General features: G+C 43.4%; 1 protein-coding gene and 1 non-coding gene across 2 annotated transcripts in view; both read right to left on the reverse strand.

Moving 5' to 3' along the window:
• Positions 1 to 3000: 3000 nt before the first annotated feature.
• Positions 3001 to 25240, reverse strand: part of AKR1D1 (aldo-keto reductase family 1 member D1) — a 95982-nt gene continuing 73742 nt past the window's right edge. Inside the window, exons 5-10 of the mRNA XM_074949676.1 lie at positions 23352 to 23429; positions 19582 to 19704; positions 17076 to 17185; positions 15457 to 15622; positions 15022 to 15104; positions 3001 to 3292 (exon numbers count right to left, since the gene is read on the reverse strand). Of these exons, the coding sequence (XP_074805777.1) occupies positions 3250 to 3292; positions 15022 to 15104; positions 15457 to 15622; positions 17076 to 17185; positions 19582 to 19704; positions 23352 to 23429 (603 nt within the window). The 3' untranslated portion in view covers positions 3001 to 3249. The remainder of the gene's footprint in view (positions 3293 to 15021; positions 15105 to 15456; positions 15623 to 17075; positions 17186 to 19581; positions 19705 to 23351; positions 23430 to 25240) is intronic.
• On the reverse strand, positions 6675 to 6838 carry LOC141981110 (U1 spliceosomal RNA). Its single transcript, XR_012637665.1, has one exon. It is a non-coding gene; the product is annotated as a U1 spliceosomal RNA (small nuclear RNA).

The following is a 25240-nucleotide window of genomic DNA, read 5'->3' on the forward strand; positions in this document are numbered from 1 at the left end:
GTACTAACACCCTTGGAGGTGCAAAACTTCAGATTCCCTTACAAATCCCCTCAGCCACCTTGGCTCACTTTGAATGTGAAGAGCTTATTGTGCTGTTCGTGTAGCTGAGAGAGAGAGATTTATACTGTTGGACTGGCAGTCCTTTGTGCGCTATTGGCAATAAAAGCCCTTTCGAACACATGAAAGTATAATGTAGACATCTTTGGTCTGGGTCTCATTTTGTGTCTGAGTCTGGAAGAATTTTTGGCACCGGTCAGTTTACTGGGTGCAGTAAAAGTGAACAAGTTTTACTGTTTTTTAGGTCTGTTCTTTTCACCTGTAATTATTATGAGAACAGCAGGCACTTAAGCCCCCTGGGCCAGGGCTGGCCCTTCCACTTGGAGCAGAGCTGTATGAAGTGCTCAGGAGGAACATATTTCACACCAGGCAGGGAATTAAACGGCACTTTGAAATGGGTTACAGGCAAGTCAAGTCCATGTTCTGTTGTTTTTTACTTTGTGCAGCAGCAGCTGGAATGCATGACTCAGGATCTCATCTGCAGGGCTGTTTGTTTCCCCTTCTCTAGACCTCATAGTCTTAGGGCAACATGTAGAACAATGGGAAGCAATGGTCTGAAATGGAGCAAAGGGGTTATCTAGGCTAGATGTCAGGAATAGTTTCATAATTAGTGAAAATCAGCATGGAAGAATCTCCACCTGGGAAGTAGTAGAATCTTTTTCATCACCCATTTCAGCCTGGAGAAGTCTATGAAGGGCAGAGTATAGAGTGGAGAAGCTTTCAATCAGTCCTATCCATTTCTTTACCTCCATACTGAAAGATGGCGTGAGTATATGTACATCATTATGGCTTGCTGAGGGGAGAGGCTTCTACATATCCCCTTTACAAGGGAAAATGAAGGGATGCTGATTTCTTAGAACCTCAGGCACCATCTAGATGCAGAGGGGTGTTTGGAATCCAGGTTTAGCCAAGAGTTATGCATAGGTTAGATCAAGCATTTTATTGCAGATCTCCTCTCTAGGTTTTGCAGAGAATGGTTTAAAGGACAAGATTTGAGAAATCAAGGCAACTTCTAATATACAAAACAATGCTGCCAAACCTGGCCTGAGTGCTGGGTGTGCAACCTGAGCCTGGTCAGGTTACAGTATGAAAGTAGTGCACTGTGCTAGTGTTAAGCAATTCAACACAGGACGTATGTCCATTCAAGGCTTGAGTGTATTAACCAGAGCAGAGGTAATTGTGTTTTACCCCTCTAACTCCCTGGTTGTTTTGTATAGCAATAGGCATATTACTCTGAACCTGGAATTTAAGATTTAAAAATCTTTATCCACATCCCCAGCTGCTATGAATCAGCATAGTACCATTCTGGCAGCCAAGGAGTTGGTTCTTTATTTCCATACGAATAGGAGGAGGAGGAACTTTAGACTGACCATGGAGAACATTCATTTCCTAGCTTGCATCTGTTGACCTAAATGGACAATTGAAGGGGATCTGAATTGCCCTTGGTCTTTAGTATCTACAGTGAGTTAGTGCACCACTTGTGACACTCCCCTATGGACATAGTAGCATTAGGGAGGTTCAGTTGTGGCTGATAATTCAGCATAAAGCCTCTTCTCCCACAATGAATGTATTTGTTTACAACACTTCTCACCACTCCCATCTACCCAAAATTACTCTAGCACCATCATGTCTGTTTTAAAGTGTCTTTCTTACACTGTCATTTTTGAAAGATCACCATTGTATCTCCTTTTAAAGACAACATTACAAGAACTAGGAAAGGGGTTGAACAAACAGATTCTGTTTCCACTGAAACATTTCTCTACCTACACAGACTAGACCAGAATAGTTCTAGTCTAATCAATAGAGGGATATTCTGCATTAGCAGCAATGCGGTGTACATGGAAGCCAACACAAGACCATTAAGTCCTTTCCAAGAATTATTTATCTCCTGTCTGAGCATTTTCTTATCTGAGAAAAATACAAGCCCCCAAAAAACAACAACCCATCTCCCTTCCCTTTATTTCCCCTTCAGCAATGGACTTGAATTTTCTGGGCTACCCCAAGATAACTTTTCCTTCTCAGTGTATTTGGGTATGAGGTAGAGAGTTAAAACATTTTCATACTTAACCTGAAAACTCCAGCCAGAAGAGGCTGGGGCCTTCCCTTACTGCAGGCCCTGTTTATCCAGTCAAACCTCCACAAATTGAGATGTTTTCTGCTTCTGGAGGAAATACAAAGAAGTTTCTACAAGTGTGTCATGTCCAGCCAGATTCCTTTCATTCATCTGTTTGCTACTATTGACATTACAAATCTTGTACTGCCTCACACCAAGCACAATATAAAGACAATGATATTTAACAAAATACCCCTTCTAAATTCACATTTACTAGAGCAGGAAAGACTGGGTCAGGAATTTGGTGTATTCACTGTAAGCACACTACAAATAAGAGTTTTTTTCAGGTCTTTGAAATGAATAGTTTCTTGTGGGGGGATCATCATTTTTGGGATTTGCAAGAAGGCTAAAGAATCATGTGCTCAGCTTGATGAAAAAGAAAGAAAGAGAGAGGGAGAGAGAGACACACACACACAGAGCTCTTTAAGTGGTGGTTTCCACATTACACTCAAGCAGAAGAGACCATATGCAAAAGTAAAACCTCCGTTAGACAATTTTTTTTTAAATGCCCAAGTAATCTCCTCCTCCCAACCAGCCTTTTCACTGGATCTTGAGAATGCTGTGTTTGTGCTGCTAGCCTATTGCTGTGGAAATTATTCTGATGTCACAAATTCAATGCTATGGCTTCACTGCAAGATCAAACATGATGGTGAGCTGACATGCCGCATTCAATCTGAGGTAGCAATGTGCCTGCACTGCACAGTTTTGACCCAGTTTTAAAAACTCTACAAGTCAGGAATGTTCTGATCTTTGTTTTATATAGACTGCACATTAAGACTCAGAAACAGGATTCATTTTGGATCCTGCGTGCTCTTCTCCCCTCCCACCCATCCCCTGCCCCAAATAAAAAATTAAAGTGTTCAGCTCACATGGTTTGGGCCTATCAGTAACTTAAACAGAACTATCCTTCAGCTGTTGGCAAGGGTGACAAGGAAAGTTTGAAGAGACAAATGAACTGTAACTTCATTCATGTTTTAATTCTGATGTTCTGGAAAGTCTCCATTACAGTGAAAGCCCTTTTAGAACTAGGTGTGTTTGGACACAATATTGAGTTGAATATATGCCGCTATGGTTTCTTTTCAATATTCATCATTGAAGGGATACTCTGGATGGTCACGCCACCTGTGAAGAGAATGCAGATAAAGAGTCTTCACTACAAAAGCTATTACATACGGCAACACCAGACGCTAGCACTAGTTATCCAGTGCCTAGCACAACACGCTCCAGACCGGGTTGAGGTCTCTGCCTGCTACTGTAATAAAATGCTACTGGGGTAACCCAAGTAGGCTTAAGAAAAGAAGATAGTAGAGTCCTTCAGCTAAGCTTTGAAGCTTACAGAGTGAAAGCGATCGAAAGCTGTTCATTGACCTATCTGAAGAGCTCTGAGGCAGGATGTGTGTGTTAGTTAAGTTCCGGGTGGACTGGTATTCATACCACACAAGTCAGCACTGGTACTGACACAGCTTTGTGGGCAGACTCAGGAAGCCAGAGACTTACCAGGCATGGGGGGGAAAAAATTAATTGGTGGTTCCCTCTAGGTGAGATATGAGGCACATTCGTGTCGGGCAGATTAGGGCAAGCTTTCCCTGCCTTGTTGCTAGAGACTTCAGACCTATGTTAAACCCTCTTCATGCAAAACATTCTACACAGGTTTCAGAAAATGGGTAAATCTGCAGGTTTTCCTACTTCTGCAGGGGAAAAGAAATGCCACTGTTTATTTGATGGATGCCATATGGCTAGAATGCTCCTCAGCTGGAGTCCCAGTACTGGCAAAACTTAGAGGAAAGTCAGAAAACAGCAGCTCTGAAAAAAAGATGCATTTCTTTAGCTCAGGTTGTTTGAGCTGGCATGGATGGGTCTGCTCTGGCTTGGCCTTTTTTCCATGAGTCTTTTGCATCCAAGCTAACCTTAGCTGTCCCCTTTAATGAAACTGCAGTAACTCAGCATGGGTGTGGATACCCTATTTAGTTATTTTATAGCATTCATGTTTCAGTGGTCACAAGGAGCCTTTGAATGACCTAATTAAGGTGAAGGGAAAGTTCATGTATGTTAGTGCAATTGTTTTATGTCCATCAGACTACAGACTCAATTGCAAGACTTCATACTTCATATAAGTTGTGTATGTCTAGGAAAAGTAAAGATCTAGGAATGCCATAAAATGCAGACATGGTCCCAGAGCCAAATGTAGGCAAGTGCAAATGTCTTCCACATTTCCCTCTTTAGTCCCAGAAAACCTGGAGGCTACACTACACTTCCAGTCTTCTGGCTAACTAAGCAGATATTATAGGTGGTTTCTGAAATAAAGTAGGTTATAATGAAGATGTAGGCCAGCACTTCCTGTCAGTAAAAACAAACGGTTGTGTGAAACACTGCTGAGGGCATCATGGCAGCTGTGTTATTTATCTGCACCATTAGCGTATAATCAGTAAAGCTGGATAAAAACTGGAATTTGTCCCATGGGAAGGGATATTGACTTTTTTCCTTCCGATTTAAGGATGAAATTCACAGAATGGAAAGTTCCAAACATTTCAATTCAGTAATGTTAAGACATTTTGTTTGGACATTTTCAACCAAAATGAAACCTTGACATTCCCAGATTGAAAAAACTAGTTTGTTGAACAAAATCAAGATGTTTTGTTTCAGCTTGGGTTGCATTAATCTGGTCCCCCTGAGTAGCCATAGTGCCTCATGTTTCCATTTTTTTCTGGGTTGGGCTCCCCACATCTTATGATATACTGTGGTCATGCTGCACTGCTACTGGTTCAATGAAAGCGGAGACAGTGCATCATAGGAGATGTAGTTCAGCCAAGAAGCCTGGCTCACAGGGGAGAATGTGCGGGGATAAGACACCTGAACTTTAACTCCCATGAGGCACAATGGCACATCAGGCTGACAGATCAGCTGACCTGAAACATTTAGGTTTCCCACTGGAAAACAAACAAAATTCAGCAAAATCAGTTTTTCTGAAGACAGTTTAGATTTCAGATACTGCATTGTTTGTCAAACATGTTGATGTAAAATTCCACTGTAGTTAACATGGGTAAGCTTTGGTAACTAATAAGATAATGCTATCAAAATGAAATGTACTTGTACACAACTCCAGTCTAGTTTAAAGCTGGAAAAACCACAGGAAAGTCAAAAACATTTGTTCATTCATACCTGCAATAGTGGAATATTTCCCCACAAATACATTAAGTATATTTTCATTTTACTGTTTGACCTTTTCACACAGGAACTGACAACCTGGATCAGACCAGACAATGTCCTATCTGACAGGGGCTGGTCCAGATGCTTAATACAGTGTTCTAACACCTCCTTAAGAAGATCCAGTGTCATCCGCCCCACACAAATTAGGCAAAATTGTGTTCTAACAATTTGAGATTGGCTTAAACAGTGAAGCATAAGGCTTAACATCTCCTCCCAAAAGCTGATAATTATGGCAACTCTCTATATTCTAGTTATCCATATAAAGTGTCCACTCCCTTTTTGAGTCTTGCTAAGTTTTTGGCCTCATTGACTTCCTGTGGCAATTAATTCCACAGTCTAATGATGTGTTATGTGAAAGAGTATTTCCTTTATTAGTTTTAAATTTACCACCTTTAAACTTAATTGAATATCCTCCCTCTTCTCAACATTCTCCCCCTTCCCATGGGCATCGAACTTCCCTACATGAAGATATTTATGAATTCCAGCCAAGATTCACTTTTCACAAGCAGAGTCTGAATTATAAATTCGAAATATCTGCAGGTTAGGAATTTTAGCTAAGAAATCCAAACAGTTTCTAGTATCAAGAACATAATAATTTTAGATAATTTTTAAATAGAAAAAGACAATCATTAAAAACATATTGCAAGTTGATCACTTGGCTATCCCCAGATTCACTGAATGAATAAACAAACATAATTATAGATTACAACCACCTTGCTGAAATTTTAGTGCATCTTCAACCTAATTCACCTTTCCTATCGTCTATAGTCCATCACCTTTTAGGTAGCTAAGTAAACTGGTCCATTTGTTCCTGTTGCTAACCATAGATAAAGGCAGGAAAAAAGCTGTTAATACTCTAGAGTTGCTGCAATCCTAGAATTTTTAGACCTTTTGTCCCAGCACAGCCATCAGGAGACACGAGAGCTAATCTAAGAAGGTGGAGAGGGATACCCCAAAATTAATGCCTTTGTTGCTTTAGGTAACATAGTGAATGTCCTGAAAAGGGATCAGCATACAGTATAGCCATAGGCTGGACATGCTCTTGTACTAGAAAATGGATAGTCTTATTTTCAGCCAAACTAGATCCCTAAGAGAAGTGCTTTAGGATGCTTCAGGATCAAAGGCACTATACAAATGTCAAGTGTTAGTACTATGCACACGATAGGAATTTGAGATTCAACTCCAGCATTCACTTGTAACAGATAACACTATCCTGGATGAACCTTATGGAATTAAGATAAATCTTTGTGACAGGGTCAGGCCAGATGGCTATAGGAGAGTAATAATTTTTTTTTCCAAGGGGAGAGCGCGAACGCAGTCCCCCACTACCACAAATTATGCAGTCGAGTTTCCCGCATTTGGGGAAATCGCAGGGGTCAGCACACCCGCAGTGCAATGGATGAGCCTCGCCCTGGGAAAACCACCTTCGTGATCATGGTGTCTCCCCTGCCAGGTAAGTACAGTAATAGAAGGCAGATATATAAGCCCCAGGCTAAGTAGGTCCCTTTTCCCTGGGTAAGGTAACAGGGAAGTTTCCAGAACAATCAGGAACCTTCTGGAGACAATTAAGACAGGCTGATTAGAACACCTGCAGCCAATCAAGAAGCTGCTAAAATCAATTAAGGCAGGTTTCATCAGGGCACCTGGGTTTTAAAAAGGAGCTCACTTCAGTTTGTGGTGTGCGTGTGAGGAGCTGGGAGCAAGAGGCGCTAGGAGCTGAGAGTGAGAATGTGGACTGTTGGAGGACTGAGGTGTACAAGCATTATTAGACACCAGGAGGACACCACACTATGTACAAGCATTATCAGACACCACACTATGGTGAGGATAAAGAAGGTGTTGGGAGGAATGGGGAAGTAGCCCAGGGAGTTGTAGCTGCCGCACAGCTGTTGCAGGAGGCACTCTAGACAGCTGCATTCCACAGGGCCCTGGGCCGGAACCCAGAGTAGAGGGCTGGCCCAGGTTCCCCCCAAATCCTCCCAACTCCTGGTCAGACATAGGAGGAGTCGACCTGGACTGTGAATTCAGAAAAACGGCCAAGCTGAGGGCTGCCGTGAAGCTCCAAGGCAAGCAAATCCACCAATAAGCGCAAGACCCACCAAGGTAGAGCAGGAACTTTGGCACATCTTATTGAATTAAATTAATGCCTCTGGGGTCCATTGTATTAAAAGTGCATTATTTATGTGTTATTGCAGACTTGTATGCAACTTCTCTAGGAGATGTGATTAATGCAATCTCTGAGAAGTATTAGGAATTTCAGCAGGACTTCTTGGGAGAACATATATTAAGCAGATTGTCTAGGAAATACTTTGGGTGAAGGGAATGACAGTGATTCACATCCCTTTTGAAGCTTTGGCTTGGGCAGAAAACCACTGTCTGGCTGATTAGGTAATCGCAGTCTCCTCAAAGGCCCAAACTGGGTAAATGAATTATTCCATGTCATGAGGGTGCTTGTTCTGAGCTGAAACTGTGATGAACTTGTGACCACAGGAAAAAGCCCTGGGTAGGGTTTGAATGACTAAGTCACCAACCAGAGCCCATGGTGAAGTTGGGGTGACCGCTGAGAAGGTAAAGAAATTATGTGCATGCTGACTAGCTTAAGAATTAAGTGTGCTTGCTTAGAAATAGCTGTGTGGTAGCTGAACTGTGGCAATTACACTGTGTACCATCTCTGAAGAGAAGGCAAAACAGCTTGCTTAGGCAGCCTGCTGTTTGCTGAGGATAATCACAAGGAAGGCAGGGGACTATTCAGCACAGAAATATCCCAGTCAGAAGGGAGAGACAAAAACACGTGTTTCCACCTGTCAAACAATAAGATTTGTGGAAGTAACATGCGTAAGTTCACCTGCCCACTCTCGACCTGCAGTTTACAGATCATGAGCCAGCACTCATCCTATTCAATATGGAAAGTGTTTGGAAAAGTTTGATTGCTAAATATATTACAGTAGGACATGAGCTGAACAGTAAATCATGCAATAAGATTTGGAAGGCAGTTAGTCTCTCACAGGAAGCAACACCAGTTGGAACTTTTACGAGTAAACAGAACAGGACTCTAGGAAAGTGTGGTGGTGGCAGAGCGGTGGGATCATTTTGAACCAGAGGAACAAACCTCAGGATATTAAAAGGACTTTTTTCTTCTTTTGGCTGCTTGGAAAGCAGGGAGGGTTTTGTTTTTTTTATTAAAAGGACACCTTTTTTTAGCTGAGAGCAGCAGCTGGAGGTTCTCTCTCTCTCTTCTCTGCCTCAGGGCAGAGTAGTCAAGCTACAGCAAGGGTATTCACAAGCTGGGTTGTTGTTTTTTAGCTGAGAGCAGCTGGAGGTTTTTTGTTTTTTCTCTTTCTTGTCTGCCTCAGGGCAGAGTAGTTAAGCTAGAGCAAGGGAATTCACAAGCTGGGGTCTTTCTTTCTTTCTTTCTCTCGCTCTCTCTCTCTCTCTCTGGTTAGGCTAAGCTAAGCGCAGGGAGGCTAAGATGACAGAAAGTGATGTCCAAAAGAAACTAGATTTAGCCAGATTGGAAGCTGAAGAAAGAAAGAAAGGAACATGAAAGACAACTGGAATTAAAACATGGAGATTGATGCACAAGTGGCCAGAGAAAAAACTGCCAGGGAAGAGAGAGGAAGCATAAACTGGAGGTGATAAAGTTAAAAGGACAAAACCCTTCAGCAGGTGGCTCCACCTCCCCAAAAATCCACAAATGGGAACGACTATTTCCACAGTATGATGAATCCAGTGATATTGTTGAATACTTCATCACTTTTGAAAGACTGTGCACCCTCCATGCGATTCCTGAAGATCACAAAATGACCACATTGGTCGCAAAATTGACTGGAAGAGCTCTGGACATATTCAACAAGATGCCTATTGAGGATGCTTCTGACTATGGCAAATATAAGGATTTGGTTTTGAAGCAATTTTAAATTACACCTGAAATTTACAGAATGAAATTTAGAGCCCTTAAGAGAAGGGCTGGACTAAGTAATGTGGTTTATGTAAACCAGATGAAGGATCTGTTAGATAAATGGGTCAAAGGAAGGGGTGTAACTAGCTTTGAAAGGAATGTGTGATTTGGTTGTCCAGGAGCAGTTCCTGACTAATGACCAATGATGATGTAAAACAGTGTTTATGGGATAAGAAAATGGATTCAGCAGAATGTCTTGCTTCTTATGCTGATCAGTACAAGCAGTCCCAGACCACCAGAGAGGCGGAGCAAATCGGAACAAACCGGATGGAGGTAGCAGAGAGGAACAACCCTGGTCGCAGTTTGGGGGGATACCAGAAGGGGCACCCCGAGACCACCCCATACCACCGGGGGCAGCCCAAGGCTCCAACTATACCCCAAGGAAAACCCCAGACACCTTATCATCTCACCACAGCATTCTCCAGCAACCCACCTCGCCCCAGTGACCAGTCAGCTGGGTGACATTTTAAATGTGACGAGCTGGGGCATGTAAAGACCAACTGCCCCAAGAACCCCAACAGATTGCAGTTCATTGCACCGGGGTCACACCAAAGGTCCTCAGGCCCAGATGACTCCCAGATACCCTCAGAGCAAAGGGAAACTGTGAGTGTGGGCGGGAAGAAGGCTATCACGTGGAGGGACACTGGAGCACAAGTGTCAGCTATCCACCAATCCCTAGTGGACCCCAAATTCATCAATCCAGAGGCCCAAGTGATGATTCAACCTTTCAAGGCAACCTCTTTTGACTTGCCTACAGCCAAGTTGCCTGTCCAATACAAGGGCTGGTCAAGAATATGGACTTTTGCAGTCTATAATGATTATCCCATTCCCATGCTGCTCGGGGAAGACTTGGCCAACCATGTGAAGCTAGCCAAGAGGGTGGGAATTGTCAGCCACAGCCAGGCTAAGCAAGCCTTCATACCTAGCTCTGTTCCTGAGCCTTCTACAAGGGCCCAGTCTGTGTTACCAGAGACCCAGACTGAGGTGGTGGAACTGGAGCCCATCTCAACGTCTGCGACAGCAGTAGTGGATCCAGTCCCAGAGACCCAGCCAAAGCCAGTCCCAGAACCGGAACTGGCAGAGCAACCAGCACCAGAACCATTGGCAGCACTGAATCCAGCACTTACAACCCAGTCAGCAACTCTAACACCAGAGGGCACCACCAAGCCCGCACTGGTAGCAGCAGCTAAACCTGCGCAAGAGGCTCAACCAGAGCCTGAAACCCAACATAGTGCACCAGCGGAGAGTGGTTCACAGTCAACAGAAACAGCCCTATTACCTACATCGCTTTCAGAGGGACCAAGCCCAAGTCCACAATCCAGTGCAGAACTGATGTCTCCAGCATCAAGAGAACAGTTCCAGGCTGAGCAGGAAGCAGATGAAAGCCTCAAGGGAGCTTGGATGGCAGCATAGAACAACCCACCACCTCTTAGCTCTTCTAATAGATTCCAGTTTGTGGTAGAAAGAGGACTTTTATAGAAGGAAACTCTTTCGGGTAGGCACCAGGAAGACTGGCATCCTCAAAGACAGTTGGTAGTTCCAACTAAGTACTGGGTAAAGCTCTTGAGCTTAGCCCACAATCATCCTAGTGGCCATGCTAGGGTGAACAGGACCAAAGACCGTTTGGGGAAGTCATTTCACTGGGAGGGAATGGGCAAGAACATTTCTACCTATGTCCAGTCTTGTGAGGTGTGCCAAAGAGTGGGGAAAACCCCAAGACCAGGTCAAAGTCCGTCTCCAGCCACTCCCCATCATTGAGTTTCCATTTCAGCAAGTAGCTGTGGATATTCTGGGTCATTTTCCAAAAAAGACACCCAGAGGAAAGCAGTACCTACTGACTTTCATGGATTTTGCCACCTGATGGCAAGAAGCAGTAGCTCTAAGCAACACCAGGGCTGAAAGTGTGTGCCAGACATTAACAGACAGACATTTTTGCAAGGGTAGGTTGGCCCTCCGACAACCTTATGGATTCAGGAACTAATTTTCTGGCAGGAACCATGAAAAGCCTTTAGGAAGCTCAGGGGGTGAACCACTTGGTTGCCACCCCTTACCACCATCAAACAAATGGCCTGCTGGAGAAGTTTAATGGAACTTTGGGGGCCATAGTATGTAAATTCGTAAATGAGCACTCCAATGATTGGGACCTAGTGCTGCAGCAGTTGCTCTTTGCCTACAGAGCTGTACCACATCCCAGTTTAGGGTTTTCACCATTTGAACTTGTGTATGGCCGCAAGGTTAAGGGGTCATTACAGTTGATGAAGTAACAATGGGAGGGGTTTACGCCTTCTCCAGGAACTAACATTCTGGACTTTGTAAACAACCTACAAAACACCCTCCGAGACTCTTTAGCCCTTGCTAGAGAAAACCTAACAGATGCTCAGGAAGAGCAAAAGGCCTGGTATGATAAACATGCCAGAGAGCGTTCCTTCAAAGTAGGGGACTGGGTCATGGTCTTGACGGCGCTCCAGGCCCATAAGATGGAAGCGTCGTGGGAAGGGCCATTTGCGGTCCAAGAGCTCCTGGGAGCTGTTAACTATCTCATAGCATCTCCCATCTCAAACCTAAAGCCTAAAGTGTATCATGTTAATTCTCTAAAGCCTTTTTATTCCAGAGAATTAAAGTTTTGTCAGTTTACAGCCCAGGGAGGAGATGACGCTGAGTGGTCTGAAGGTGTCTACTATGAAGGAGAAAGTGACAGTGGCGTGGAAGAGGTGAACCTTGGACCCTTGGACATGACCCTTGGACATCTGCAGCGACAATAAATCAAGGAGCTGTGCACTAGCTTCGCGTCAATGTTCTCAGCCACCCCAGGATGGACCTAACGGTCATACCACTCCATTGACACAGGTAATGCTCACCCAATTAGAGCCCAACCTTACCGGTTGTCTCCTCAAGCCAAAACTGCTAAAGAACAGGATATCCAGGACATGCTACAGATGGGTGTAATCCGCCCCTCTAACAGTGCATGGGCATCTCCAGTGGTTCTAGTTCCCAAACCAGATGGGGAGATACGCTTTAGCGTGGACTACCATAAACTAAATGCTGTAACTCGCCCAGACAACTATCCAATGCCATGCACAGATGAACTATTGGAGAAACTGGGACATGCCCAGTTCATCTCTACTTTAGACTTAACCAAGGGGTACTGGCAAGTACTGCTGGATGAATCCGCCAAGGAAAGGTCAGCCTTTATTACCCATGTAGGGCTGTATGAATTTAATGTGCTCCCTTTCGGGCTGCGAAATGCACCCAGCACTTTCCAAAAACTTGTAGATAGTCTCCTAGCAGGATTGGGAGAATCTGCAGTCGTCTACCTTGATGATGTGGCCATCTTTTCTGATTCATGGGCAGAACACATGGAGCATCTGCAAAAAGTCTTCAAGCACATAAGGGAGGCAGGACTAACTATTAAGGCTAAGAAGTGTCAAATAGGCCTAAACAGAGTGACTTACCTTGGACACCAGGTGGGTCAAGGAACTATCAACCCCCTACAGGCCAAAGTGGATGCTATCCAAAAGTGGCCTGTCCCAAAGTCAAAGAAACAGGTCCAATCCTTCTTAGGCTTGGCCGGATATTACAGGCGATTTGTACCGCAATACAGCCAAATCGCCGCCCCACTGACAGACCTAACCAAAAAGAAACAGCCAAATGCTGTTCAGTGGACCGAAGAGTGTCAGAAGGCCTTTAACCAGCTTAAAGTGACACTCATGTCTGACCCTGTGCTAAGGGCCCCAGACTTTCACAAACCTTTCCTAGTAGCCACAGATGCATCCGAGCCTGGTGTGGGAGCAGTTTTAATGCAGAAAGGACCGGATCAAGAATTCCATCCTGTCGTGTTTCTCAGCAAAAAACTGTCTGAGAGGGAAAGCCACCGGTCAATCAGTGAAAAGGAATGTTACGCCATTGTGTATGTGCTGGAAAAGCTATGCCCATACATTTGGGGACGGCGTTTCCACCTGCATACCGACCATGTTGCGCTGAAGTGGTTTCACACCATCAAGGACGATAACAAAAAACTTCTTTGGTGGAGTTTAGCTCTCCAAGATTTTTATTTTGAAATAGAACAGATTTCAGGAGCTTCTAACAAAGTGGCTGATGCACTCTCCCGTGAAAGTTTCCCAGAATCAACTGGTTAAAATCATACTTGAAATGTGGAAAATATTGTTAGTTTTTATATAAACAATAGTATATCTAGAGGTGCATGTGTCTTATTAATTCTGTTTTCTCCTAGAGCTCCAGGAAGAAATCACAGCCAGTGTGGAGCAGGCTGTCCAGCACGGTCTATGATTTGGGGGGGCGTGTCATAAGCATACAGCTAAGGATAGTATAAAATCCCTCCTTTACCTGTAAAGAGTTAAGAAACTCAGATAACCTGGTTGGCACCTGACCAAAAGGACCAATAAGGGGAGAAGATACTTTCAAATCTGTGGGGGAAGAGTTTTGTTTTGGGCTTTTGTTGTTCTCTCTGGTGACAAAGAGAGAGAGACCAAACAAGTAATCCAGCTCCTACTGAATGATACATCTAAAATGACAGAAATAGTAAGTAATAGCAAGGAAATGTGTTAGAGTATCTTTTGTTTTAGCTTGTGAATTTTCCCTATACTAAGAGGAAGGTTTATTCCTGTTTTTTTGTAACTTTAAAGTTTTGCCTAGAGGGGAATCCTCTGTGTTTTAAATCTTATTACCCTGTAAAATTATTTTCCATCCTGATTTTACAGAGGTGTTTCTTTTACTTTTTTTCTTTATAATAAAGGTTCTGTTTTTAAGAATCCGATTGGGGTTTTTAGTGTCCTAAAAACCCAAAGGGTCTGGTCTGTGCTCACCTTGTTTACTCTCAAGCCTCCTCAGGAAAGGGGGTGAAGGGGCTTGGGGGGATATTTTGGAGAAACAGGAACTCCAAGTGGTCCTTTTCCTAAATCTTTGTCTAACTCACTTGGTGGTGGCAGCAATACCGTTCAAAGGACAAGAAAGAATTTGTGCCTTGGGGATGTTTTTAACTAAGCTGGTAGAAATAAGCTTAGGGGGTCTTTCATGCGGGTCCCCACATCTGTACCCTAGAGTTCAGAGTGGGGAGGGAACCCTGACGCCACTCAAGAGAGGCAACATGTGGGGAGCCAGAAGCCTAAGAATGGATGCCCTTACTGCACCACTAAGGGGAAATACAGGTGCAGTTGCCTTGAACTGTGACACCGCTGATATGAGGAAAGCAATGGCAGTGCAGCAGAGGCAAGAGACAGTACTCCACTCCTAGGAGTACTCAGTGACAATTGTTGAGTGATTCCTTTTACTGAGTGAGCTCCACAGCATGCTCCTTAGCTGTCTGGGACAGTCACCACCACTTGAGGAAAGAGGAGAGAGAGTTTTGAAACAGAGATGGAACTGAGCCAAACACCACCTACCTACCCCTTGACCTAGGAGGCTGTTCAGACTCTGAACCATATGCAAATGTTGCAAATTTTGAAGTTTTACAAGTCATCTTGTGTGCTGAACCACTAGACCTGAACACCCCTACGCTTTGATGTTTGAAATTCAGATGCCCTTTTATCACCGTAAGAGAACCTCTTGAAATAAGGTAGATGTGATTGTGTATGGAAGTGTTGACATGGCAGGGTTGACATTAAGAACCCAGCACTGTTCAGGAGCCTCCATTCACTTGCTCTAGGGCTGGGATTCAGCTTGGACTTACATCAGCATCTCCACGTAACGGGTGTTTTTATTCAGGGCTTCAATGTCCTTCATTTCCTTGCCAGTGAGTGAGAAGTCAAAAATCTAGGGAAAAAGAGGAGATTAGGAGTAATCTGCAGCAAGGGAGATTCAGTGTTTACTTGATCTCTCACTGTTGCACTACTATAGGTGGGAGCAGTAGTGTAGACCGGCTGCTGGAGTTTTAGCCTGCTCAGAATAGGTCTAGATGACACTGATGAAGAGTCCAGTGTCCTGTCCATACTAGCTTCCCCTCTATTGCACCATCACCAGGTGATAGAAATGATGGTGCGTAAGAGTCAACATAGAAAAGGTTTCCGGGATGGTTAAGCCTCCTCTCTGCCTCAGGAGAGAAGGGGAAGATGCTCTAAGCAGGGGTCAGCAATATCAGTGGAGCAGAGACAAATCTATAACTTACCTGGAAGTTTTCTTTGATCCGCTGTGGATGGAAGCTTTTGGGAATGACCACCACCCCTCGTTGGATGTTGAAGCGCAGAACAACCTGTGCTGCCGTCTTGTTGTATTTTTCCCCAATGGCATTCAGCACAGGGTCCTTCAGTAAAGGAGGGGAAGACACATTTACCCTTGAATTGGGGGAAAAAAAAAAGAAAAAAGAAGGGTGTTTTATTTTGATTCTGGAGTATTTAAAGAAAAGAGGCAGGGAGCAGAAATCTGAAGCAAAAACTGATTCGGACAATCTGTTATGAAATGAAGATTAATTCTAAATGCATCAGTTATCACCATGTTTGTACTGTTTTCCCACTGCCTCTGTTAATAAGATTTGTGGAAGTAACATGCGTAAGTTCATCTGCCCACTCTCGACCTGCAGTTTACAGTACATGAGCCAGCACTCATCCTATTCAATATGGAAAGTGTTTGGAAAAGTTTGATTGTCAAATATATTACAGTAGGACATGAGCTGAACAGTAAATCATGCAATAAGATTTGGAAGGCAGTTAGTCTCTCACAGGAAGAAACACCAGTTGGAACTTTTACAAGTAAACAGAACAGGACTCTAGGAAAGCGTACCAAGGGGATCAGTCCTACATGAGCAGAGAGATGGACTGGGTGATCTAATAAGTTGTCCACCTCTAACCTCTGATCAGGTTCAAAGCATACAGGCATCTTCTAGCCTTTGGGAAGCCTGATACTGTACCTTTGTTTCCTGATAATCCTGATCTGCTTCTGAGTCAGGTATTAAACAGCCCAGATCAAGTTATCATGGGATCAGTTGTGTGGAGAAGAGAGGAGAGATGTTCCTCATGACTTCTAGGAAGAGTTCTACTTGTTTTCCACTGGGTAGGTCCTCTGTTCTGTTTGGTGCCCTAAACGATCTAGTGTTTGCCCACCATGCAGCTACTCATTTTAGAGCTCTATATTATAGTTGCCTCTCTTCTGGCCAACTGTATGGGGCTGACTCACTGACATTCCCTATTGACAGAGCAAGGCAAGGAGATCACTTCAGAGGGTTAGTTAGTGCTGCCTATGTCTACACTGCAGCTGGGAGCAAGCCTCCCAGCACAAGTCAAGAGACATGTGCCAGCACACTAAAAAACAGTGCAGCTCCAGTGGAGAATCGGGCAAGCCACTTGAGCTCAGACCCAGAGGTTTGGGTGGTCTTAAGTCAGAGCTGGAATGTCCACACTGCTAATTTTAGTGCGCTAACTTCAGTCCATCTACTCAGGCTGTGAGGATTGCTCTCAGCTGCAGTGTAGACGTACCCTGTATAGCCTGCTGGCCTTAGGAATACTGGAAATCACATTTTGGATTCCCAAGTTAGAGCTGAGAAGCTACATCTTAGTAAAAGGGATGGTGAGGTAGATTTACCCAAATCCCAAATTAAGAACTTTGGCTTCTCTGAAGCATGTTTCCAAAAAGAGGAGAAGCCCAGCTTCAAACGCTTATACTTGCCCCACTGGAGGACAGCAAGTGTTTGGGAGAAGTCATAATATTACTTTTGCTGGATCTCTGTGGAGAGACTTGCAACTCTCTAGTAGCAATGTTCACCCCACAAGTGAGGCTAGTATGAAGACTTACCACGTTTCATCCCTTGCGGTTCCTAGTGGACTGTACCCAACAATGACAATGTCATGTTGTCTACAAAATTCTAAGAGCTTGGGCTGGGTGAAATATGGGTGGCATTCAACCTACATGAATGAAACAGAAGGAGCAATTAAATTAAATAGTGACAGATACTGAATAATGTCTTGACGTCTCTTTCTGCATGTTTGACCAACTATAATCTCAGATGAATTAGAGATTGTAGGGGAAAATGTTTTAAGAAAATGGAACCTTTTACCCCCTAGATTAATCATTCAAATCCAGGCCATCCTGGTGGTAGCAGGCCATCCTGACCTTCCCAGGGGAAAGACTGTGACAGGAGCTGTGGAAATAATTGATTTTTCACTTTGCTGGCCATACCAAAAAGAGTGTGTTCCGGATCAACCCAAAAGAAACTTTGAAACTTTTGATTCACTGAGAAGTTGACCTGAAACAAAACACTTCATTTTTCTAAGCTTTTTGAGTTTTTAAAATGAAAAGTAGTTTTGATTTGGGGGAAAAAATGTTTAATTTCAAATGTGTCCAAATGAGAAGTTTAGAGTTTTAGAATTTTTAGGTTTGATCTAAACAATTCTGCAAATTCAACATGAATTCTAATATTCTGGTTGACCCCAAATCTGCATTTTTCAGCTAAAGATGTATCAGCTGAAAAGCTTCACCCAGCTCCAATGATGACAGACCTTGAGCCATGTCCAGGCAAGAGGGGGGGGGGGGAAATCAAGATATACTGTAGTCTAAGAGGAATGTGGACCTCCTTTTTGGGAAACAATTCAGACCGTTTAACACCTTTGCAATTCATGATTGTAATTACATGGGGGGAAATTTGCCTTCTCCCCAGTGGATAGATGGCAAACAAGATATGGAAGAGAGATTGGGAGCATGAGGGTAACTGTTGACCTGACTCACCAGCCTTTATGTTCTGCCCAACACTTATGTATAGCCATCTGAATAGAGATCTATGCCAGGAGGCAGGAGCATCTTGGCTACCTGATGATTGTATTTTTCTCTTCTCTTTGTAGCCAAAATGATGGCTGCCTCCATCTTAGTTTGCCTCCAGAAAGTTGGTGACAGCTTATGCCATCAGCAGAAAATTGAGGGAAATAAATAAATAAACCCCACATTTTTTGGTATGGACTGCTCCAAACCTCTGCCTTTCCAGGCTGCAGCTATTCTGTACCATTGCCCACAGTGAGTTTTTCTGGCTATGTGCTCAATTTCTCGGAGATCCATTCCTGAGTTATAAAAGCAGCTTGCTCTTATAATAAGTTTCTGAAGTTAATACAAACCCCTAAGAATTGCTTTTTTTTTTTTTAAATCAGAACCTTCTTCCTTGCATCTTTATTAGGCCCAGACAGAGGGTAGTATTGATGTAGTCTTGGGGGGGGGGAAGGGGGGGCGGAATGGAGTCAGACAATCCAGCCAGAAGCAGTTATGGTGTTTAGTGCTTGTTTGATAACTTGTTTTTAACTTGAACTTTAATGCTGGTGGTGGGAAAAAGTATTAGAATGACAGCCACAGAGGCAAGGAAACTCCTGTGTAGCCAAAGAACAGGTACAAGGACAGTGGCAGACTTCCCCAGTACTACCTTGTCAGTGTCCCTCCAAGGCCAACTTCAGAGGGTGAAAGGATAGTTTCCTCTTTTTCCCATACAATCTTTGGCCTCTCTTCTGATGCTGCTAACAAGGATATCTATTAGCTCTAATCACGATATCAGTCACTGGACATCTCTAACACCATCTCTCCAATTCCAAATCAGAAGCTACCCTAACCACCACCAGATGCTAATGACTTGTATCCAGACCAGCTACTTAGAAATAAATGGTTGTGGACCCCGTTGTCATGGTTTTACTTAGACTTGACCATTGACTTCAGTGGCAAGTTTAGCTTAAGCTGATGGCATGACATGGTCTTATTGCTAAGTTAGTTCTTTGGTCTAGTACCTCCACAGAATTACCTGTGGAAAGGACATAGAAAAGAGTGCCTTAGAACTTCTTTGGCTTGTTGTAGTTTCTTAGAGATCATTCCTTATAGCAGACACATAAAGCACAATATCCCATATGCTATAGGGCTGGGCTCTAATTGTTTTAAATGAGGTAACTGATGGCTGGTTAGCCTGTTGGGAACTTTCTTGGATCACTTGAGGTACATGGCTGAATCCTTTTGATCATGTCTGCAGTGACAAGGATTCATACAGCCCTTAAAACTCATACACCATGGGACAAACTCAGGTTTTCAAGCACTGGAGAGGGATCTGGAAGGAAATGGATGTTCCCAGCAAATTTGGATATTTATATTGAGTGTAGAGTGAAGAATCAGTCATGCTCACTCTTAAGGAGGAAAGTTTGGCCTTCAATGTTTGGCGGTATGGTGGATAGCTTACTACCTGCAGTAGGTCATCTGTGCAGAAGTATTTGTAGTCCCTCTGAGCACCGTACCACAATGCCAGTTTCAGGTAGAGTTAGGGTTCTGCTTGGGATCATACCTGATTGCTGACAGGTTTGTGCTTGAGCCCTGGCTTGTTCAGAATCATTTCCAGCTGCCTGCGGTTGAAGTTGGACACTCCAATAGATTTTGCCAAGCCGGCATCTTTACATGCTTCCAAAGCCTGCAAAGATAGCAACAGGGAGCATTAGAAAGAAAGCCTCAATAGAAACCTTCCAGCGAAGGAAAGTAAGCATTATTAGCTAGGTGAAAAATACTTTACTCGGGACTCTGTCTAGAGAGTTAAGTGTGCATGCCTTACAGGAAAGGCCTTTACTTTGGAGGGACTAGCATTCCTGTTGATGCTTTGTTCCTATTCTAAACTCAATTCTCATGCAGCCATAGATTTTCAGAAGACCAAACCAAGGCACCTCAGATTTCAATGTTACTTCATACTAGGGTAGAATTTTCCCAGGAAGCAGAGCAAATCAGAAGAAACATTTGAGATACAGCACTTATACATTTCACATGTTCACTTCCAGAGTTTTATTTCAAATTTTAGAGGGACTGCCACACTGCTCCAGCTTTAGGGGTGGGGAAAGGGAGACAACATCTGAACAAGAGACAGCTTCCCTTCCCTGTCACTTTCTGAATTACCCCAGCTATTATTTCAGCTGTGCAAGTGTTAGTCCAGGCTCTCCTCCTGCCAGAGTCTACAGTTAAGTCATAATTTTATGCCAAAGTGTTGCCATGAAATTGTGCATCACAAAAATCAGCATTAAGACTTCATTGCAAAATGAAGCGGGAGGAGAAGATGGGGCTGAGAGGAATACAGGATTTGCATTTCAAACCAATATAGCTATGCAGTTAAGGAAGCTTATAAGAACAACGTAAACATACAATAATTCCTTCATTAAGCATCCTCTCATACTCTGCTTTTAGTTGATGCCATGCTTCATTAACAGGAGAAGAGTATCTTTACTTAGAGATACTCCTCTCTCCCAAAACCCCTCTGATGAATGCAGTAGCTATTCAGTGGTGCAATGAAGCAGAGTTACAGTAGACTCTACTCTTGTCTCCAACATCTGGGTACTGAATGTCCTGCTTGTCAGTCTTATTATCCTTTTCGGATTTAAATGAATAGGGGAATTAGGGAAGCAAAAGGCTCCATTTATTTTATGGCCTCTGGCTGGCCTCTTCTTGTCATATGATTTTCATCATTCAACAGTGAGGCAACAAGAATAGCCACAATCCTGGCTGCTGAAGCCACACTGAAACAATTAAATTACTCCAGGGAGGAGTTTAGCTGGCTGTATATAGACTGATCCTAATATTTATGGGCAGCGATGACCCCATCTCAGTGGCAGCAGCTGGGTTTTTCTTGCCTATTGTTACTGAGGCTGTCATGTTACACTAGAGCCTTACAATAAGAAACAGATTGAGGGTAACAAGCTGCAGGGACTGAACAGAGAAAGTTTGACAGATGTTTTTCTTTCATGTTTAAGTGAATTTGACTTGTGAATCTGAGGAACTAACAGCACGGGCTCAGGCCAAGCATATTGTGAGCAGCTACTCTGGAAGTTACCCACACAGCTGTGTTCCCTGGAAGCACCCCCTCTCTTATTCCAGCCCTGGGGGCCCACCTCAGAATTTTGCCATTGTGTCCAAATCTTGACCAACAGCAGCTCGTGCTAAGCCAGTGCAGGGCATCACTATGCAACTTTTGCCAGTGTAGATTCAATCTGGACATGTAGCACCCTGGGCTATTCCCGTCTCTTGAGGAGAGATGGCTGCTTGTGCTGAGTAAATTGTTAAAAGCCACATGGCTTATTCATAGATTCATAGATACTAAGGTCAGAAGGGACCATTATGATCATCTAGTCTGACCTCCTGCACAACGCAGGCCACAGAATTTCACCCACCACTCCTCCGAAAAACCTCTCACCTATGTCTGTGCTATTGAAGTCCTCAAATCGTGGTTTAAAGACTTCAAGGAGCAGAGAATCCTCCAGCAAGTGACCCGTGCCCCATGCTACAGAGGAGGGTGAAAAACCTCCAGGGCCTCTTCCAATCTCCCCTGGAGGAAAATTCCTTCCCGACCCCAAATATGGCGATCAGCTAAACCCTGAGCATATGGGCAAGATTCACCAGCCAGATACCCAGGAAGAATTCTCTGTAGTAACTCAGATCCCACCCCATCTAACATCCCATCACAGGCCATTGGGCCTATTTACCATGAATATTTAAAGATCAATTAATTGCCAAAATCATGTTATAGGATGTGCAAAAGTGAGGACTAGACTGAGATCCAGGCTCCCTTTTACCTGTGGTGTAAGAAAAAAAGTGTGGTGTCTAGATGTGACTAAGGCTGGGTTGTGTATTGCCCTGCCCCCTTTACTTGAACCAAAGTTTCTACTTCTAAGTAAGGGCAGGTTTGAGATATTTAAAAGATGGGAACCTTGAAAGGCACAGCCCATTGACAATTCAGGATTCAGCACCTCTATGCAGTTCTACTACCCTCTAAAGCAGTGGTTCTCAACCAGGGGTATGCATACCCCGGAGGGTACGCAGAGGTCTTCCAGGGGGTACAGCAACTCATCTACATATTTGCCTAGTTTTACAGCGTAGTTACATAAAAAGCAGTAGCCAAGTCAGTACAAACTAAAATTTCATACATACAATGACTTAATACTGCTCTAAATACTATACACTGAAATGTAAGTACAATATTTATATTCCAATTGATTTATTATATGGTAAAAATGAGGAAGTAAGCAATTTTTCCATAATAGTGTGCTGTGACAGTTCTGTATTTTTGTCTGATTTTGTAAGCAAGTAGTTTAAGTGAGGTGAAACTACTGAAAGGTGTACAGTAGTCTGGAAAGGTTGAGAGCCACTTTCTAAAGTCCTCGTAATGAAAAGAAATGTTGAATACCCTTATGGTAACTTATACCCCAGAACAGAGGGAGAGTTATTTTTTGTGAGGCAACATAATTTTCTATCCTACCTTGAAACTACATCTTCTGTTACCAAGAAGGAGCTAGTCATATGTTACTAAGGACCACTATCTCCTCCATCTCTTTGAAAGTAGTAAGACTTGAAAGGCTACAACTGCAATGAACGTGGTGGTCTCTGACAGCCCACAACAAACTAGTCGAACAGTTCCAGAAGCCCCAACTAATCCAAGACAAGTGCAATGTCTTGATCAGGGAGTGTGAAAAGGCATTTCTAAAAACATTTTTTGGATACATCTACATGTAAATAAAGTCAGGTTTCAGAGTAGCAGCCGTGTTAGTCTGTATTTGCAAAAAGAAAAGGAGTACTTGTGGCACCTTAGAGACTAACCAATTTATTTGAGCAAAGCTTTCGTGGGCTACAGCTCACTTCATCGGATGCAAAGTGTGATTTTAGCACATGTTGGCATATGTGCTAGCTTTCTTTTTGCTGGTAGTAAAGACATGTTGGCATGGGCTAGCAACCCAAGACAGCCACCCATAGTCCTCAGCAGGCTCATACTGGGCTGCTAGCCCAAGCTGACATCTTCACTTTTGTTATCTGCATGAGCTAGATTAAAGCTATCACAGGCGCGCCTGTCCGCGCTAGTCACACCTTCATTTGCTGCATAGCTTTGCCCTCAGAGTCTGCTTAATGCTGGTGGAATGAGACACCCCTGCACACAGAAGTCCCTTTATCCAGGGAGTCAGTAGCACGGTCAGTGGAAATGCAAGTTTACCTACATTGCCTTGTCAAGGTTCCTCAGCCAGAGTGCAGAGGAGCCACTTTCCCAGATGTGATGGCGTTTAAATGCATAGGAATGTTACAACTGCGTACCTCCCAAGTAGCACATAAGTTTGTCTCATGGTAGATATATTTTCCATTTTCATCTCTCGGGTAGATTGCATCTCCAGGCTGAAAGAACAAAGTCATAGTTTTCAGCTTCCACTACTCAGAACGGAGGTTTTACACACACTCTACATTTATCAGTGGACAAAAATCCAGAGGCTTTCTAAACACACCAAGTTCAAGAGGTTATTCATATTGCGCTTGCCACATCCTCCCTTCTTCATCTACCAGCACTTTAATGCTAGAATCATTAAGTGCACTTCCTGAAATATTCCCCTCATATGGCTATGCACTAAAAAGTTCCATTTGAGTTGTGCCATGATCCTGGAGGTTGCAAGAGGGGATGGCTTTCCAGAGTCTAATCCCCTATTTCCCAGATATTCCATTGTGGCAGCCAAACATTTCCACATGGCTAGACTACTGCAAAAGCCCAATTCCCCTCCAATGCTGCTTGCTTGTGCTATGTACCATTCAGGGACACTGAAGAGCAATGCAAGTTAAACATCTGATATTGTAAGATAATCTTGCAGGACCAACTCCCAGTGATGCTAATGAGAGTTGTGTGCATTGGACACCTGGCAGGATGTGCCAAGAATCTTTCAGGATCATGACCCAAGTTCTCCTATCTCCCTTGATATCCCAGAGAGAACTTTAAGGATGCTTGCAAGCATCCGTAGGCCTGGTACATAAGTGCACCACTTTCTCTCATTTGCTGATCAATTTGTTGCTACTACAGGCAGTACATTTTAAAGTGTCAATCATTCATCAGATATTAGTTTCACTTTGTTTCCTTAAATGCCTTTTGTGGTGTCTGGTAGCTGATCTGACTTCAGACGGCCATAGTTCAAAAAGTGTGGGGTAACGTGTCGACAGGGTAATTCCTCAGGAATATGCAGCTGTGACTAATGTGCTCAGTGACTGGCGCCACCACATTCAACTGCAAGACATTTTAGGGTGAAAATGAACCTTAGTACGACAAAGCATCCTCACAGTTCAGAGATTGGAGCATGATGTGGAGTTAAGTGTAGGTTTTTTTGCCTCAGAAATGAGACCATTCCTTAAAGCAAGTCCCAAGAGACAGGCCTGTTACTATTATTAATTCTTACTATGTCTTATTAGAAGAACCTTGCACTGTCAGGAAAAAGTAAGATGGCATTTAGGTCTTTTCCATCTTAAATTGGGTGAGAGCGAGAGAAGAGTAGAGAGGGGTTTGGAGTTCTTTATGAACATGGGATCCTAGCCAAAACTTTTCAGGATTCTGCAACATCCTACTCCAAAATTTGGCGTCTTCTATAGGGATCATTATAAAGGTAAGGGTTATTGCAAAGCAGGTATGGACTTCCAGCCAACTCAGAGTTTATGGGTTGGATCTGGATCCAGGAGTTTGGTTTTAGGGCCATCTCTCATTAGATAGAAAGAGAATGTTTAACTTGGGATCACCTCTAAATTCCTTTGCTCCTAGTATTAGTATTCTAGATAGCAAAGAAAAAGAAAGGCTCAGAGAAACAGCAAGATCCAGAGTGCCCTCCTGTGCATTTCCACAAGGTTTATAACATCCTTTATAACAACATCTACATGGAGCTGCTGTAGGAAGTTAAGATGCCAGTGTCTGAAAAACCCATAGTAGGCAGATGGTACTCCTCTCTACATTCCCTTGATCACTGATGCAAATAGGACCATCTCACAGCTACCTGCATTCCAGAGAAAGCATCTAGATGAAAGATCTGGCTGAATATGAACCAGACAAGATGGAGGCAATGCTGATGGGAAGAGGCAGACAGTTTGGAAAATGAAGCAATTGTGGTTACTAGACCTTCAGAGACTTCTTCCCATGACTACAATAAATGCTTTTTTCCACCTACAACTTGTCCATCTTA

Source organism: Natator depressus, chromosome 1 (assembly GCF_965152275.1).
Source record: "Natator depressus isolate rNatDep1 chromosome 1, rNatDep2.hap1, whole genome shotgun sequence".
In the NCBI taxonomy this organism is placed as follows: Eukaryota; Metazoa; Chordata; order Testudines; family Cheloniidae; genus Natator; species Natator depressus.